This window comes from Schistocerca serialis, chromosome 1, assembly GCF_023864345.2.
Source record: "Schistocerca serialis cubense isolate TAMUIC-IGC-003099 chromosome 1, iqSchSeri2.2, whole genome shotgun sequence".
In the NCBI taxonomy this organism is placed as follows: domain Eukaryota; kingdom Metazoa; phylum Arthropoda; class Insecta; order Orthoptera; family Acrididae; genus Schistocerca; species Schistocerca serialis.
In genome coordinates, this window is record NC_064638.1 from 890,676,043 (window position 1) to 890,695,210 (window position 19,168).

The following is a 19,168-nucleotide window of genomic DNA, read 5'->3' on the forward strand; positions in this document are numbered from 1 at the left end:
GCAGATTGTATAACAAACTACCGGTAAAGATAAAAGAATTAAAAAAATTGTCTTCATTTAAAGAAGCAGTATTCAAATTTTTAATGACCAACTGCTATTATAGTGTAAAAGAATACCTGGAATAGCTTCATACTAAACAATTATATTTATGTACTCTGTGCCAATAGTAATTTTTATCTGACTGTTGCTATGATCTAAATAAATAATATGTACAAAAGTGCTAGAATTGTATGTGTTATATCCAAATATCAACTGTGTATTCCATGTAAAAAGACTTTCTCATACATCAATGTAAATAATCAAAGTTGTACATGCTATTTCAATGTGGTCTGATGTTATGTAGTCTACTATGCACATCTGTATTTTGTATAGTATTGTTCACCCTATATGTGTGTATATATATACTATGTATTTTTTGCGAAATCCATGCAATGTAAATTGTCTCTGGATGTATAAATTACTACTACTACTGTTACTACTACTACTTATCTGTGTAATGATTTAGGAGACAATCTAAGCAGCTGTCTTGTATATTGTCTAGTAAAGTCATCAGATGATCAAAATAAATTGCAAAACAATTTAGAAAAGATATCTGTATGGTGCAAAAATTGGCAATTGCCTCTAAATAATGAAAAGTGTGAGTTCATCCACATGAGTGCTAGAAAGAACCTTTTAAATTTTAGTTGTGTGATAAATCAGTCAAATCTAAAGGCCATAAATTCAACTAAATACCTAGGAATTACAATAGCGAATGATTTAAATTGGAAAGAACGGATAGAAAGTGTTGGGAAGGCGAACCAAACACTGTGTCTTATTGACAGAACACTTAGAACATGCAACAGATCTTTTAAAGAGACTGCGTATGCTAAGTTTGTCTGTCCTCTTTTGAAGTACTTCTGTGGGATGTGGGATCCTTACCAGATAGGATTAATGGAGTACACTGAGAAAATTCAAAGAAGAGCTGCACATTTTGTATTATAGAGAAATAGGAGAGAGTGTGTCACTGACATGATACACCATTTGTGGTGGAATAATTAAAACAAAGGCATTTTTCGTTGCGGCAGAATCTTCTCATGAAACTTCAATCATCAACTTTCTCCTCCAAATGCAAAATGTTTTGTTGACACCAACCTACATAGGGAGAAGTGATCATCATAATAAAATAAGGGTAATCAGGGCTTGCACAGAAAGATATAGGTGTTCATTTTCTCTGTGCAGTGTTCGGCATTGGTATAATAGAGAATTATTCTGAAGGTGGTTCAATTAACCATCTGCTAGGCACTTAAGTATGATGTAGATGTAAAATTCAGTGATTTGTTTGCTCCATTTTTCAACCTGTACTTCATGAAAGGCTTTTAAATACTGCATTGTTCTTTGACGATACAAGTGTACCACTGAAAAGCCTAAACTCTTCTGTAATAATACAAGAGATGGATTGTGTTTATAGCCATTTGTGTGTTACAGAAGTCTACAGGTGGAATTTCTTTCATTTGTTTTGTATTTTTCCTTTTAAATGGCCGTTGAGTGCATAACAACTACCAAACAATAGATTATAATTTAAATGACATTTAGTTCTAAATTTTTGGTGACACTGTTGCAGGCTCTGGTTCCACTCTTGAGGAAAGCTGCAAGCCACAATGCATCTGCTCAGCTGGGTATTGGGAAAGCTGCCATTGTCAATATTAGCTCTAGCCTTGGTTCAGTGTCACGAAACACTTTTGGAGGATATTATGGTTACAGGGAGAGCAAGGTGCTGTACACTTCTATTAGTTTTACAATAAGCCTACCTTATTACATTCTCTTGTAAGCTTTCCTGATCCTTGTACAGCAAGCATTTCTTTGTAGACCAGAAGAACTACTTTGTACCAGTAATGTTTGTTTGCAACAGATTGCACTGCCTGCTATCAGGCCTACAGCTGCTTTTGAATCATCCAAGTAACAGTTTATTAGCAAGCTTCTGCCGTGTTTAAGAAATGTTGCTTTGTTCATACATGATAATGAAGTTGTGCCCATGGGCAAAAGTGACCTACTTCGAAAGTGACCTGCTGAAACTCTACGTGAGTCGGAGTAGTGTCCTGCAGATAGAGATTGCAAGTTTAAATATCAACATACACTGCTCTCTGAAGACTACACAGTAGATAGGAGATGAAATGTCAAACAGAAATCACTTGTAATACTGTTACGAAATATAAGAATGTCCTCAGCAGTGCATATTTTAAACTTGCTCTCAGAATTTGATTTGTAAAATTTGCAACCTGTTCACCATTATTATGTGGTTATAAGGTAGCCCCACTATTGTTGACTTCTCAGAATCTCATGACAGAATAAGTAGCATGTAAAAGAGTTCTCTGAAACGTAACTAAAGGCCTTAAATTGTTACATGCTGCAAAGAGAAGAAAACCTATTTCTTTGGGTGACCTTATGTAAAATCCAAAATCCTGGTACTAAGTTGCTCTTAGATGGTAAAATAAAAGGCCAAAGAAATAGGGCCAGAATATGATATCCTGATTGGAGAATATAAAAAATTGTCAACTACTAAACTCCTTCTATACTTGACAGTGAACAAAGATAAGATGAATCATGTGATAACAAATGGATATGCATACAAAGAGGGAAAAACTAACTCTACAGTATAGAAGAAATGGTCAGGGAGAAATAACTTTAATCTGCCTTTAAAAGCCTTACCACTCAGTAAGACATTTTGCTTCCACAGGTATAATATTAGAGTTGTGCAGTTAACACTTTTTCTGTCATTAGACTGTAGTAGCGGTCATTTTTCCTTTTTTCCTTGTCCAGAATTTTTGAAAGTATAAAGTAACCACATGCATGCAAAACCAGTTATTAACTTTTATTAATATGTCATTTACAATTTCTTTTGCCAATGCTTCTATGGCATGACATTAATACTCGCCCTACCTGAAGAAAAACGAAATATATTTTACATCCTCTAATTTGTACCCATGTGTGGCATCATTCTGTGAATTACACAAATAACCTTGTATAGTTGGCACTGGCAAGCTTTTTCTGATATAAGAATTGATCCAGATGTGTACTGTATTTGTATTCAATAAGATTCTAATTTGTCTAACAGAATATTAGAATTGACAAAACCAAATGCCTTGGATAACTCACAGAAGATCTCAATTGGTGTTGTTTCATCACTGAAAAATGCTGTGTACCAGTCAATTTATGAATAACTGCCTCAGCAGAATAACTCTTTTAAAATCCAAATTAATGTTACCTAAACATCATCTACAACACCGTTCATTTTCTGATGGTACTGTTCCTTCCACATTAACATGAGAATGAGTGACCACCCAAATAGGCTCTTTGGAAAGCTGATTGTCACCCTAATATTTGATGCTACACTACAAGGGAAAATGCTTGATGTGCTACAGGGCACAACTGCCACAACAACAGAAGTAAAAAAAATTAATGATACAGACAATAAAGTCCAGAATGGAATAACAACAGTGTTATGAAAGGATAGATACCTATTTGATGAGTAGCATGGTGACCAGTGTCTCTAAGCTGGCCAGAGGCAGTAGTCATGTGAGCTGTGAATGTGTGTGTGTTTTCTATTTTGGGAGAAGGCTGTTGTCAGGAAGCTTAAATGATTAACAGTCCTTTTGTAATGCCTGTCTGCAACTCAGTGTCTGCTCTATACAGGGTGAGTCACTAACTATTGCCACCAAGAATAACTCCGAAAGTGTGATAGGATCTGAAAAGTTTATGGGACAAATGTTGCATGAGAGAATAGGGGCCATAATATGACTTCTTCTTCTTCTTCTTCTTCTTTTTTTTTTTTTTTTTTTTTGCTAAGTGAGGTCAACTTCATAGATATGAAGGTCAACTTTTTTTATGGGATACTATAGTTTGGTACTTATTTTCTGATAGCAGCTATTGAGATGAATCCAATGATGCATAGCACTAAGGTCTTGGAAGGTCAACGAAGGTCACAAAGGTGGCATGAACGTCCATTTACAGAAGGTGTTTGAAGAGATGACCATTGGTATCAATGCAGTGCTGCAATCTTCTTATCATGGATTGAGTGGTATCGTAACACTTCAGCACTTATCGAAGCACATGCTCCGACAATTCTCTCTCACATATCTTCAGGTGTAGTTGGTACATCTTTATTAACAATGTCTTTTATCAATCCCCACAAGAAAAAAATCTAGAGGTGTCAAGTCTGGCAAATGAGCCGGCCATGACACATCTCCTCCACATCCAATCTAATGATTTGGGAATTGTCTCTGCAACTCATTTCTAGCCATGAGCAAATAATGTGTCGGACATCCATCATGTTGATACCACATTCTGTTCCTTGTTCCTAAAGGTATTTCTTCCAATAACAGACCTAATGTTTCTTGCAGGAATGTGGTGTACTTCCTACCATTAAGATTTCCTTCGATGAAATAGGGGCCTATAATTCTGTCCTCCAGAATCCCACATCATACATGCACCGATCACGGTTTTTGGTGTGCAACTTGCCACAGCCAACATGGATTTTCAGTTGCCCAATAATGTATGTTATGCAAATTAACATTTCCATGGTTCATGAATGTAGCCTTGTCAGTAAATAAAATCAAATTAATAAATGTGTCATCCCTCTGAATCTGAAGTTGAGCCCATCCACCAAATTCAATGCTATGCAACAATCTGTACCAGTTAATTCTTGGTGGAGACTGATATGGTAAGGATGATATTTATAGCAATGCATAACACGAACAACACTACTCTGGCTCATGCCAGATTCCTTTGCAATTTGACGTGAACTAACACAAGGAACTCGAACCACAGTGGCAAGACTACCAGTTTCCGTTTCATTGTTAGTAGCTTTCCTTTGATGGATATGTTTCTGATGCATTAAAGATTCAGTTGTTCTCAATTTATCGTACACATATTTAAATGTATGACGTGTAGGGTGAGTGCGTTGAGGATATCTTTCATTGTATAAGTCTCTAGCTTTCACTGAATTTCGTTGGCATTCTCTATAAATGAGAAACATATCGACTTGTTCTTCAAAGGAATACATCATTCACATTCACTTGATTCGATGATACTAGTCTTACCGTTCCGATTAGTGTTGTATTGCAAAAACGTCGAATGGTGTTTAAATGTCAGTGGCATGTTAGATGGATACGCCGTATTCAGCGAATATTTACTATGTGCACGATATACAAGAGAGAATCATCAGAGCATGTGCTTTGATAAATGCTGATGTGATAAGGAATACCACTCAATCCATGATAAGAAGATTGCAGCACTGCATTGATACTAGTGGTCGTCACTTTGAACACCTTCTGTAAACGGATGTTCATGCCACCTTTTTGACCTTCGTTGACCTTCAAAGACCTTACTCTTACACATCATTGGATTTGTCTCGATAGCTGCTATCAGAAAATAAGTACCAAACTATAGCATCCCATTTAAAAAAGCAAAGTTGACCTTCATATCTCTGATGTGACCCCACCTAGTAACAAAAAGCCATTGTCATATTATGGCCCCTGTTGTCCCATGCAACATTTGTCCCACAAACATTTCAGCTACTATCATACTTTCGGAGTTATTCTAGGTGGCAATAGTTAGTGACTCACCCTGTATAGTGAGTAGCAATTTGTGTTTTTCATAACAGAATTAATGATACCCTTTTCCTTGTTGAGGGTCCAACTACTACCTCCCTCTAACCAGTCCTGTTGAGATACAGGATACTGTTATAGCTGTTGATGATCATAGCAGGTGCTCCAACAATGCAAGCATCACAAATCAGTGGTCAACCTTACCACTTTTAAAAGGCTCTCTGTGTTTGAGCATGCTACTTTATAAAATGGCAAAAAGTGAATGCTGGGAAAGATATGTAGCCACCATAAGGACCATGTTCTATTTCACCTTTGGTTGCCAAGTGACAACTTCTCTATTGGTATTGTTCTTACTGAACCTACACTTCTCAAAACATATTGCAGTGTACTTCCACTGAAGCAGCTGCATCTTAGAATATTTCCCCCAGTTTGCAAATACACAAAAGGGAGTGGAGAATAACAATGTCTACTTACTTCACAATATTTTTAATGATATAATGTCCCTTTGTGCAGCTAGAAACTCCTCTGCACTTTGGCTGTGTGCCACAACACTCATTTCCAGAATCAAATGCAGTAAAATTTAACTGTGGATAGCTAATGCTAAATCCTTACAATCTATAATTGCATTTAGCATTAGCATGATTCCACAACCCAGTGAAGGGAAGCCACAATTGATGCAGTCTTGAAACTGGCTAAAAACCCATATGAGAGGAATGCACTGAGAGTAATTAGTTTTCTTGAATGAAAGTATTTTAGGAAGGCCAGTCTACTACTGACTACTGAATTCACATATAGTGAACTACATAGGTGGCTTCTGAGCATCGCAACACCACATCACTGTCCTCTTTCATATGAGAAAAGGTGTTGTCTTAACATACTGCTACCATATCATCATCCTATTGTAAGGGTGAGGCATCAGAGGCCCGCTTCCAATCTTTAACTGGAGCTTTCACTCCCACTTGTCATATTGTGTTCATGTTGCTGCATCCCACAGTACTCCTCATGTCGTACACAGAAGAATGGGGTCTCACAGGGATCTGTGCTGAATTTGACCTCTTTTCCAATTGTAATCAGTGGTCATATGAAGCCTTTGGGACCTATGATAACTATTCCTCTATGTTTGATGACATTTGTATTGATTACAGCTCTTCAGCTATGAGTTTCATGGAACACCAGTGGCATTACTCCATAAGGAAAGTGCAGTGTTGATCTCTCACCCATGGTTTGCAAATTTCCACTATCAAAACAGGTGTTACGTACATATCCTGCTATGCTTTCCTTAATTGATTTCGGAAATTCCTTATATACTAATTCAGTTTGATCAGATATCTCTTTTTGGATGACATAATTATTCATAGCAATTTCATCATATATCTGATTTGTAAGGCCTTCTATTGATCTCTGCAGACTTAGCCATACAGATATTTAATCCACTGGAAGCATCTTAAACAGCGATTATTTACTTTACATGAAAATTAATCAGAAAATTTATATTAATTTTTGCTGTAAGAACTGAAAAAACGCTGCAAAATTTTAGAAGTGTCAAGTATTGTTTTTGGTGAGTTTGTTACGACTAAACAAGGATTTACAAGTGGTATAAGTGTTTCAAAAAAGGCTGTGAGGACATTGAAGATGACAAACACCCAGGAAACATCGTCAAACATCGAAATTGTGCGAAAAGTGAAAGAAAAGGTTATGAACACTCACTGAACCACAATCAGAGAAATTGCTGATGATTTTGGCTTGTCAGCTTACTGATGTCATGAAACTGATTCCAATGTTTTGCAGATGAATGCGAAGGTATGCTCACTGTGTTCTTCAGTTTTAAAGGAATAGTGCATTATGAGTTCTTACCACAAGGTTGAATGGCTAGTAAGGAGTACTACTTTCAAATTCAACACCATTTGCATGCATGAGTCTGAAAAAAATGCACAGGTTTGTGGGGACATTATCCATGGCATTTGAAAACTCAATATTCACCAGACGGTGTCCCATGCACCTTTTTTCTTTTCCAGAAAATAAAGAAAACTGTAAAGAACCATCTTCCTATAAACATGAATGAGGTTAAAAAAACCATCACAAAAAGAGCGGAAAGTTTTATCTAAGGTCGACTTCCAGAAGCGTTTTGGGAGATTAGAACAAGTACTGGGATGAATGTATAGTATCTATTGCAGACTATTTTGAAGGGGATAACATTGATGTAGACAAATAAATCAATTTCTCTCCAAAAATCAAAAAAATCCATTAACACACCACTAATGTAAGACTGTGTATCTTTAATGACTTCAAAGATCTGAGGGTTGTTTGAAAAGTCCTCGGAATGGATAGTAAAAAAGTACCTACATCACTGAAACTTTTCTTTAGTCTCCATGTGGTTTAATGCACTTGGTCCAACAATATTCCAGTGCCTTGACCCCATCTCGAAATTGACTTTCCTCCAGGCCTGCAAAATAGTTGTCAGCTCTGGCTATCAGTTCTTTGTTTGAAGTGAATCTTCATCCACCAAGAAAACTTTTCAGTTTTGACAAGAGATGGAAGTCTGACGGAGCCATATCAGGTGAATAAGATGGGTGCGGCAACAATTAATACCTTAGTTCGTGTAATTTTGCCATGGCGACAGCACGTGCATGTGGGTGCATATTGTCTTGATTGGAAGATGACTTTCTTCCTTCCTAAAATTGGTCTTTTTTCAAGCATCTTTTGTTGCAATTTGTCCAGGAGGTTAGCATAGTATTCTCCAGTAATTGTTTGCCCAGTGGGGAGATAATCTACCAACAGAATCCCCTTTGCATCCCAGAACACTGATGCCATGACATTTCCCGGAAGGAATTGTCTTTGCTTTCTTCGGTGATTTCCACTGCTTTGACTGTTGTTTTGTCTCTGGGGTATAGTAGTGTACCCAAGTTTCATCTATGTTCACAAACCGGTGCAAAAAATCTTGTTTGTTTCTCCTAAAACATGTCAAACATTGTTCCGATGCATCCATTCACATGCGTTTTTGATCCAGTGTCAAGAGTTGTGGCACCCATCTTGCAGATAATTTTTTCATTTCTAATTCTTCAGTTAAAATATGGTATACCCTCTCAGATGACATCTGGCAAGCATGAGCAATTTCACACACTTTCAATCGGCCATCCTCCATGACCATTTTGTGCACTTTTGCAATGATATCTGGGGTAGTGACACATCTTGGCCAACCACTGCACAGATCATCATCTAAGCTCTCCCAACAAAATTTAAATTCATTTGTCCCCTTGGCAACAGTTGAATATGAAGGAGCAGTATATTCTGGAAATCAGCATGGATGTCCTCTGCTTTCATACCTTTCTTTACAAAGTACTCAATCGCTGCTTGGACCTCGATTTTTTTTTTCCATCTTTGCAAATCACTACGTGGGAACAACAACAGAGCCACATCACTGCCACAGCTCTCTTCCAAGAGCAATGATGTGGCACGTTTTTACAGGCAACAGTCCAATGAGTATCACATGAACAACTCATTGCACTAGCACTGACCTCTTGTGATGATTCTAAGAACCTTTCAAACCACCCTCGTAATTTTTGTTACAGGTACATAATAACCCACAGAAGAATCAAGAAGTTTTCTCCTATTAAATTCTTTGAAAGTCATAACATTTTATTATTTGTCTACATAGGACCCTAAATTCTCTTAACTCTGTGTTAATTAGTTATCAAAGATTTCACATAAACTCTTTCAGTTTTTGTATTCACATAGTTTTAAGTATTCTTTTTTAATAAAATTTAGGGTAAAAGAGCATTTACACTGTCCTCGGCTGCCACATTGTATGCTTATGTGGGTAGCAATTAATGTGATGAATGATGGGAACTAAATACATTGAATCTTGAATTGATTATCAATAGCCAAGGAGAAAGCTCATTCATAATTTCCTGTGGTTCATCAATAAAGTTGGCTGGTATTTTGTTCTATTAGATTAGAATTTAACCACATTGTCAAAATTTTCAGCAAAATGGAAGTAAGGTAAACTAATAGGGGTCAATTCTAGTGTGCGATAAACTTATGGGTGCAATTGTATGCTAGAACTTATCGAAAAGTAACACATACTCTAAGAACCTCGGAGTGACAGTAATGGTAAAATGTAGGAAACACAACAGACAGTAACAAGATGTAGCTAAAAATCACAAAAAAGTATGAAACATGGAATTGACAACTATAATTGAGCTATATAGCTCAAGTACACAGAGTGATACCAAAAAAATTAAAACCTAAAATAAATCACACTACACATCTAATAAGAAATTATGAAAAGTAATAAAATGTGGAATGGACCACTTGAACTGAGTAGACAGAGCTGACAAAAAATAAATCCTAAAAGGAGTTATACCACATTTGGGAAAAACAGTCAAATATTTACAAGAACCCAAATTATAAATGTGATTGCTATTTGTTTCACGCACAACAATTTAAGCTGTGCTCTTAGATTCCTGCTAACCACACCTTGGAAATCGTGACATATTTTGAATAAACAGCATAATTTATGCTAGTTATTAAGACAACCACAGGTAACATTTAATATCAAACTGCTTACAGCTTTCACATCATAAACTTAGGATGTCATGGCTCAAAGCTGAGAATTGGAATCACACACTAGAATTAACCCTTAGTTCCTCCCCATTCAGAACTCCACTTTTCTGTGGGTGTCCCATTAATTTGTGTATTTAGTATTAAGAATTTCAGCAATTCTGTAATTTGTGATTACTTTTTGTGCCACATTCACCATTTTGAAATTTTGTGTGTGTTGCACCTTTATGTCCGGTGTGATGCCAGTGGTCAAAGCTGACAGATGGAATCATACTCTAGAATTTATCCCAAATGGTTTATTGCAATAATGAACGTATATCTTGGGCTACACTACACGTCAATGTATTACGGTACTCAAACATCTGTGTTGAAATTTGTTCGCTTCACCAGCTCACAATCGAATTGCCACATTCCAGCCTAACCTAGGCCTTGGGTTTCCTATAAGTCAGCCTACCAGCACATCTAGGTTTTTACACCTACTCACACAACCAAATTGTCGTATTTCATTCTAACACAGGTCTCAGGCTACACTATAGGGCAGTCTGTCAGACCATTTAGCTTTCTTCCATTCTCCATAGTGAAAATAAATGCGCTCATTTCATATCTTCCACTGGAAGATTATCATTAGATTCAGCAGTCTCATTAGCTACCATGTCCTATCACTCAGTTGTCTATGACTGACATCAACAAAATGCTAACATTGGCATGCGATGTGAGAGCCACAGACACCATAAGTGTACTTTAGCCAAGACCTCACTTAATAGCACATTTTTTGTAATTGATCACTTTGAGTAAAAAAGTGTTTATAATTGGTGTGCAGAGCGTTTTTATGGTCATGTTTCTGTCAGTGATGGATTTCGTTAAGGTTGACGAAAATCCATTGTCGTTCCAGAAAATAGGTTTGGAATATTACCTACCATGAAATAAAGGCTTTCTTAAGCATATTGAAGGCTGTAGTACATTTGGTATAATGGTAAAAAAATACCTGTTCCCAGTGTATCCTTCACAGTTTTTTGCGAAGCTCAAAAACAGTATCTTCACAATTGGGGTAAGGAAATGTTCAAAAAATTCTTCCAAGGAAATTCAAAATCTTGTGCATTATCGAAACAGGAGACAAAACTGGATGTCTTGCTATGATCCAGAAAGTAAGTAGCAGTCAACTGCTTGGGTGTACCAAAATTAACCAAAACCAACCAAAGCAGTTCATTCGCAAAACACTTCCAAGGAAATGATCACTCAGTGCTCAGTTACACACTGAACACGTTGTGACCATTTCTTTAGAGGACCAAAGGACAGTTAATGCTAAATAGTATACAACAATTTATTTTCTGCAGATCTTTGATCCAATCAGGAAAACAGTCGAAAACCCCATATTGGTCTTTATCATGACACTGTCAGCAGCCACAGAGCAGAGAAAGTGGTGGGTGTCAAAACAACCAACAATTGAATTGAGTGTGTGGTCAGCTAATGGATATGTTGACAACAGGAAAAGCAAGATGTCAATATTTATGTCAGTTTGTAAAGTGAAAGAGATTGCCACAGATCAATGAATGGTTGTTGAGTCCTGAGTGAAATGCAAAATCAAATACCTTATTTTTTTGTTGCCAGGAAGTCTCACCTGTCATTTTACAATAAGCTACTTCAGTGTGTATGTAGCTCTACAGAAATGCCTTGTGCTGCAGTGAAAGCTGGGCAATGAAATACTGTTCCAGGGAATGATCTTTGAAGAACAAGTTTTGTAGCTTAGGGAAATAAGAGTTTTGAAACACTACTATTGGTAAATAGCATAAGATATGTTGATCCCAGTTAAGAACTATTATTTCACTGTTGATTCATTGTCTTCTGCTTAGATGAGCACTAGCCTAAACCAAGCTACATCATTTCTCAGAAGCCCAAAAACCATATTTTTGGTATTCACATAATTATAACCATCCTGCATGCTGAGACAATACAGAAGCTCTCTGGCAGAGAAACTGTAATGGACCCACCACTGCTCAGGCAAACAAGAACATACAGAAACATTGCTATAGATTCATTTAAATTCTTCCATCATCAACACATGTAATCATGTAATGAAATCAAAATAACTTAGTTGAAGAGTAGCTCTTCATTTAAATGAATGAGCACACAAAGTACTAGGTATGTTTGAAAGAGGCTGACTTTTAAATACATATGTTCTGAAGGGTAGTAGAAACCTGAACATATTAAAAAATTCGTCTAAAGAGATATATTGACTATGCCATACTGTGGAACTTTATAGTTGAGAGTGTTTAATTTATTCATAAAATTTTAAGCTCCCATGATAAAGGAAATGTCTCAATGATGTATAAAGCATTTGGGTATGGGTATATATTTCTTGAAAACAAAGATAACAGCAGCAAGCTCTCTACTTGAAAAACTCCTAGATGTCACATAAGGCTAGAAGACAGCACTATATTAACCACACCACATGATTTGTCCACTCTTGAACTCATCTAGCTGGCATCCTGCTGTCAAACGTGTAGTCTAGGCATCGTGCGCATTCTTGTGATGCTCTTGTGACACTATCCACTTTTATATTGGCTGGAATGGCCATTTGCAGCCTTCTTGTATTAAAAAATGGGTATAATGTCATGGCATCACCCATGCTCCCCGAATGTGCAGCCAACTGTGCAAAGGGAACATTGGCACAGTTGACGGTGTGCAACGTATCTACCTGTTTGCAGTGGATTGGTTGGGTCCTGGGTGCAGCTCTTTTTATGGTGATCAGTTAATAAAGATATTGTGACTTTTCAAGCTGACCGAATAGTTTTCATTTCCTCAGGATTTGTTTGCAATGGTAAATTACATGTTTTTATTGTTACTTGTTCTTTGGTGTGAATTAAATTATCCACATTCCAAAAACTGGTGCATTTAGCCTAGAAAGTAATGTTATGTAATACTTGTTCTGTTTTAGATGTTTACAATCATAATATCCATCTTTTCAACAGATTCATTACGTCCAGAGGTGTGATGGATGCAAATACTCAATCAGTTTTAGATGTTGGCTATCTCCACCATGAGGGACTAAAATGAGTACACTATAATGACATTCAAATGAAATTAGAAACTGATCTCTTTGGAGATGCCACATTAGATTTTGTCATGTTTCGTTGTTTAATATTATAATCTTCTGCTTATGACAGTATGCTGTTTGAAGGCAGTTTTGCATTTCAACAAACACATCACTCTTGGTACAATTTGTTATAATTAAATGTCAGTTAATGAGACAGCCGCAGTAAATGCCTTCGGGAGATCCAGAAATGTATAATAATATTGTTGAGAGTTGTATATTTTCACCATCGTATTGTGGTTACAGACGTGGAGTTGCAGAATCATAAAAGTAGGCTCCCATCCTGCTATATGCTAATAATTGTGTCCACTTTTGCAACAGGCTCTTCAACTTTCTTATTAATGTAATGTAAATATGTTTTGGAGAACATTTGATGTTATTTAAATATAAGAGCGTGCTCTCTCAGGAATGAGTTTCTTCAAGTTTGGAAAATCCAGAATGGAATGAAACAATATTATGAAAAGGAAAGTTGTTCCACAAAATTTTGAGAGAACTGCTGGGTGTTTGTAACTTCCTGCCACAATAGTTTGCTGCAGAGTCTTCTGGCCATCTTCATATGATACTGAAGATGACCAGAAGACTCTGCACTGAAATATTGTGGCAGGAAGTTACAAACGTCTGGCAGTTATTCCGAAATTTTGTGGAACAATATGTACGCCGGGAAAGTTTTAAATCTCACAAAAGGAAAGTTTCTACTCACCATATAGCAGAGATGCTGAGTCGCAGATAGGCACAACTAAAAGACTTTTCCAAATAAAGCTTTCGGGCCATAAGGCCTTCGTCAAAAATAGAGAACACGCACGCACGCACACGCCCACACCCACACACACACACACACACACACACACACACACACACACACACACACACACGCAATTGCAACTCACACAGTCTAAAGCAGCTGTAGCCACACAGTTTCATCTTTATATGAACTTCCTTCAGGTAAAAAATTGCTACAGTCTGGAAGATAACTATGCAGGGATGGACAGAAACACACCAAAAGCACAACATGTTGCCAGGCTCATTATGTTATAGGAAACCAGTTGGCATTTAAAACAGCTCCTAGTCATCTTGGAATGGATAAATACAGGTCCTGTATGGTTTTCAAGGGAATCTTACACCATTCTTCCTGGAAAGCAGTCACAAGTTCCGGTAACAATGACAGAGGTTGATGGCGAGCATGCACACGTCTTTCCAAAGTAGACAATAAAGCCTCAATAATATTTTGATCTTGTGACTGTGGTGGCCAGGAGAGATACAATAACTCATCCTTGTATTCACAAAACCAGTTCCGGATTATGTGAGCTGTGTGAACTGAGGCACTGTCATCTTGAAACAAAGCATCACCATTGGGGAACAAACATCGTGCTGTGAGATAGTCCTGATGAGTCAAAATGGTCACATAATCCTTGGCAGTAGTGCGACCTTGCAGAGTAACCATGGGATCCATGGAATACCACACTATGGCCGTCCATGTCATCACAAAAACGCCACCATGTTTCACTCTGGGGACATAAACTAGGCTATAACTTGGAAACAGTCTAAAACAAGGCTCATCCAACCAACTGATTTTCTTCCTTCACTTCAAAGTCCCAGTTGTATGGCATCGGCACAACATCTTCCCTGTTACATGCTTTTGGAATTCCAGCTTGCCCTGCAATTCCAAGCTCATGCAGTTCCCATTGTGTTGCTTTAGTGCTAACAGGGTTTGCTAGTGCAACATTTAGTTCTGCAGTGACTTTTGCACTTGTCATCCTCTTTATTTTTCATCACAGTCCTCTTCAAAAGCAGTCTGTCACAGTCACTCGGCACACAATTTCATCTATGTTGTGATGTAGTACTTTCACTGATCAAATACTAAATGCAATGAATAACCAACCATCACCCATTGGGATATTTTGTGATCTCTCAAAGGCTTTTCATTGTGTAAATCATGCAATTCTTCTAGATAAGCTTAAATATTGTGGTATGAGTGGGACAGTGCACAAATGGTTTAATTCATACTGGAAGAATGCAGAAGGTTGAAATTAACAGTACAAATAGTCTACAAAAACCAGCAGAGTCCTCTAACTGAGGCGGTATCAAGAATGGTTACCACAGGGTTCAGTCTTGGGTCCCTTACTGTTCTTAATATACAGGGTGTTACAAAAAGGTACGGCCAAACTTTCAGGAAACATTCCTCACACACGAATAAAGAAAAGATGTTATGTGGACATGTGTCCAGAAACGCTTAATTTCCATGTTAGAGCTCATTTTAGTTTCGTCAGTATGTACTGTACTTCCTCGATTCACCGCCACAATTTTCACAATCAACATGTGTGGGCTGACGAGAATCCGCACGCAATTGTGCAATCACATCATCAACACAGATCTTCTGTGAATGTTTGGGCAGGCATTGTTGGTGATGTCTTGATTGGGCCCCATGTTCCTCCACCTACTCTCAATGGAGCACGTTATCATGATTTTATACGGGATACTCTACCTGTGCTGCTAGAACATGTGCCTTTACAAGTACGACACAACATGTGGTTCATGCACGATGGAGCTCCTGCACATTTCAGTCGAAGTGTTCGTACGCTTCTCAACAACAGATTCGGTGACCGATGGATTGGTAGAGGCGGACCAATTCCATGGCCTCCACGCTCTCCTGACCTCAACCCTCTTCACTTTCATTTATGGGGGCATTTGAAAGCTCTTGTCTACGCAACCCCGGTACCAAATGTAGAGGCTCTTCGTGCTCATATTGTGGACGCCTGTGATACAATACGCCATTCTCCAGGGCTGCATCGGCGTATCAGGATTCCATGCGACGGTGGGTGGATGCATGTATCCTCGCTAACGGAGGACATTTTGAACATTTCCTCTAACAAAGTGTTTGAAGTCACGCTGGTACGTTCTGTTGCTGTGTGTTTCCATTCCATGATTACTATGATTTAAAGAGAAGTAATAAAATGAGCTCTAAGATGGACAGTAAGCATTTCCGGACACGTGTCCACATAACATATTTTCTTTCTTTGTGTGTGAGGAATATTTCCTGAAAGTTTGGCCATACCTTTTTGTAACACCCTGTATATTAACGACTTGCCACTCTATATTCATGAAGATGCAAAGTTAGTTCTTTTTGCTGATGATACAAGTATAGTCATCATACCAAAGAAGCAAGAATCAGCTGAGGAAATTGCAAATAATGCCTTTCAGAAAATTATTAAGTGGTTCTCTGCAAATGGACTGTCATTAAATTTTGAGAAAACACAGTTTATACAATTCTGTACAGTAAATGGCATAACACCATTGATAATTATAGACTATGAACAGAAGTCTGTTGCTAAGGTAGAATACTCAAAATTTCTGGGTGTGTGCATTGATGAGAAATTGAATTGGAAGAAACACATCAATGATCTGCTGAAATGGTTAGGTTCAGCTAGTTATGCTATTAGGGCTATTGCAAATTTTGGTGATAAACATATCAGTAAATTAGCCTACTATGTCTATTTTCATTCACTGCTTTCATAAGGCATTGTATTTTGGGGTAATTCGTCATTAAGAGAGAAAGTATTAATTTCACAAAAACATGTAATCAGAATAATTGCTGGAGCCCACCCAAGATCACCTTGCAGGCATTTATTTAAGGAACTCGGGATATTCACAGTACCTTCACAATACAAATATTCACTTATGAAATTTGCCATTTATAACCCATCCCAATTCAGAAATAACAGCAAAGTGCATAGCTACAACACTAGAAGAAAGAATGATATTCACTATTCTGGATTAAATCTCACTTTGGCACAGAAAGGGGTGAGTTATGCTGCCACAAAAATCTTTGGTCATTTGCCAAATAGTATTAAAAGTCTGACAGATAGCCAACCAACATTTAAAAGCAAATTAAAAGAATTTCTGAATGACAACTCCTTCTACTCAATAGGTGAATTCTTAGATATGAAGTAGCTAATAAATAAATTAATTAATTATTTTGTGTAAAGGAAACTTATGTTAAATTGACACGTTCCACATCATTACGAAATGCTGTATTCATGACTTACAGAACAAGGATTAATGTATGTATGTATGATGTTTTTCCACTTTTGCCATATAAGCTTCATCTACTGTGGCTACAGACCCACCCACCTTACAAGCACCAATAATTTGCCTGAATTCGAATTCACTTAGCTCTAACATAGTGCACTTACAATGACTCAGAACACTGCTCTGATCATGACTGACACTTGCAATGTATTTAGGACATTGGACAGGTACTGTTCATGTTCAAACATAAGAGTGCAACCTGTCAACTTCTGCATTTATGTTCAAGCATGCATTTCTTGTGGTGTCTCCATATTTTTGTCCAACCCCATGTTTTCCAACACCAATTTTAAAGTTACTGAGAACTGTCCAGTTAAATTGCTTTCTTTTGTTTTGTTTTCAGGCTGCTTTGAACACATCAACACGTTCTATTAGCCATGAATTAGCTACTGATGGCATACTTGTAATGACCTTACATCCTGGTTGGGTCAAGACTGATATGGGAGGAAAAGAGGCTGATCTTACTGTAGAATTTAGTGCTGCAGAGATAGTGAAAACACTCTTCAAATTGGGCAAGGAGCATCAAGGAGCATTCCTCCAGTATGATGGCTCTGTTTTGCCATGGTAACGAATGCTTTCAAAATGGTTTCATGGCAAATATTTCTGGCTATATAAAACTTTTTCTGTAATCATTGTCTTCTATATTTTTGTCTATAGCTCTCGCCCCAGAAATGTTGGGATTTTGATTCATTCTGATTTCATTGCACATTTCATGCTTTATTTTCAGCTTTCCTGAAGAGTAATGCCTTTCCTCCTCTGTGTGCTTTTCAGTTGTAGTGAAACAACCTCTATCCTCCCTCTCCTCATGCATTTGGTTTTCCTTCCAACATTTTGTAGTACTTTCATTAACATTCCCTAACAATGTTTTACATTAACTAAAAAAAAGCCATGGGCCATTATCACTTTCTGTCCATAAACAATGTGACATTGTAATGTATTTTCAACACTTTTATTTTAATCAGCTTTCAACAACAGGGCTGTTTAGTGCCTTAAAGCTATGCTGAAGCTGCACGCCAGATATCAATTGCCTTTTCTCCCCCCCCCCCCCCCCCCCCCCCCGCCCTCTTTTCCCCTTGGTTGGTTGATCAAATCACTCATGCTTTATCAAAAATAAAACAAATGTATTATGTTGATATTCATATGAATAAAAAAACACATTGAGGCAGATTCTAAAGCTTTACATTTGGCAACCCTATATGACCCATAAATAGAAATGGCCAAATACTAACACATGAAAGTAACAGTTAAATAAAATACAATTTCTAATGTTATCTCAATAGTAATTTTCATCTGAAATATTTTACGCCAAATGAATTCTTGTTATGGTACAAAATAAAAAACAATGAAGAAAAAGTATGTAAGGAGGAAATGCCTTCATTTTTAAGGGGAAAATAAAATATTGATCGTGAGTTATACATTGAATGAAGCATATAAGTTACTATCAACACAGTGGTTTTATCCACATAAAAGGTAGTTAATGCTTGTGATTTATCAGAACATGACAGCACAAATGAAGTGGGATAAAAGCTTGAAGTATTCTGTTCAGCTGTAAAGCAGTAGTTCAGTTACGCAGTGTGGTGTTTTGTAGTGGTTTATTACTTAAGTACCTTCAACCAATTGATTTCTGTAGTATACATTTTGTCAGTTTGTTTCAAAAATATGAATGATGTGTAAATAAAAGTTATGTTGAAATACTTTACATATACATAATTTTTTAAAGAATAACAGGTAAATACTTAACAAACAACACACAAACATGCAATAGATACATGATTTTGTTCTGTGAAATATCAGGTCACTTGTTTCAGTTTTCAGAATTGTGTATCACTATGTTGTTAATTGTTTTATTTTT

At 37.1% G+C, this 19,168-nt stretch overlaps 1 protein-coding gene across 2 annotated transcripts in view; it reads left to right on the top strand.

The window, feature by feature from the left end:
* LOC126411338 (C-factor-like) overlaps nucleotides 1-18,367 on the top strand; it is a 47,375-nt gene extending 29,008 nt beyond the window's left edge. For both annotated transcript variants that reach the window (XM_050081357.1, XM_050081356.1), the window contains exons 4-5: nucleotides 1,601-1,750; nucleotides 17,660-18,367. In XM_050081357.1, coding sequence (XP_049937314.1) covers nucleotides 1,601-1,750; nucleotides 17,660-17,884 — 375 coding nt within the window. In that variant the 3' untranslated portion in view covers nucleotides 17,885-18,367. The remainder of the gene's footprint in view (nucleotides 1-1,600; nucleotides 1,751-17,659) is intronic.
* The last annotated feature ends 801 nt before the right edge of the window (nucleotides 18,368-19,168 follow it).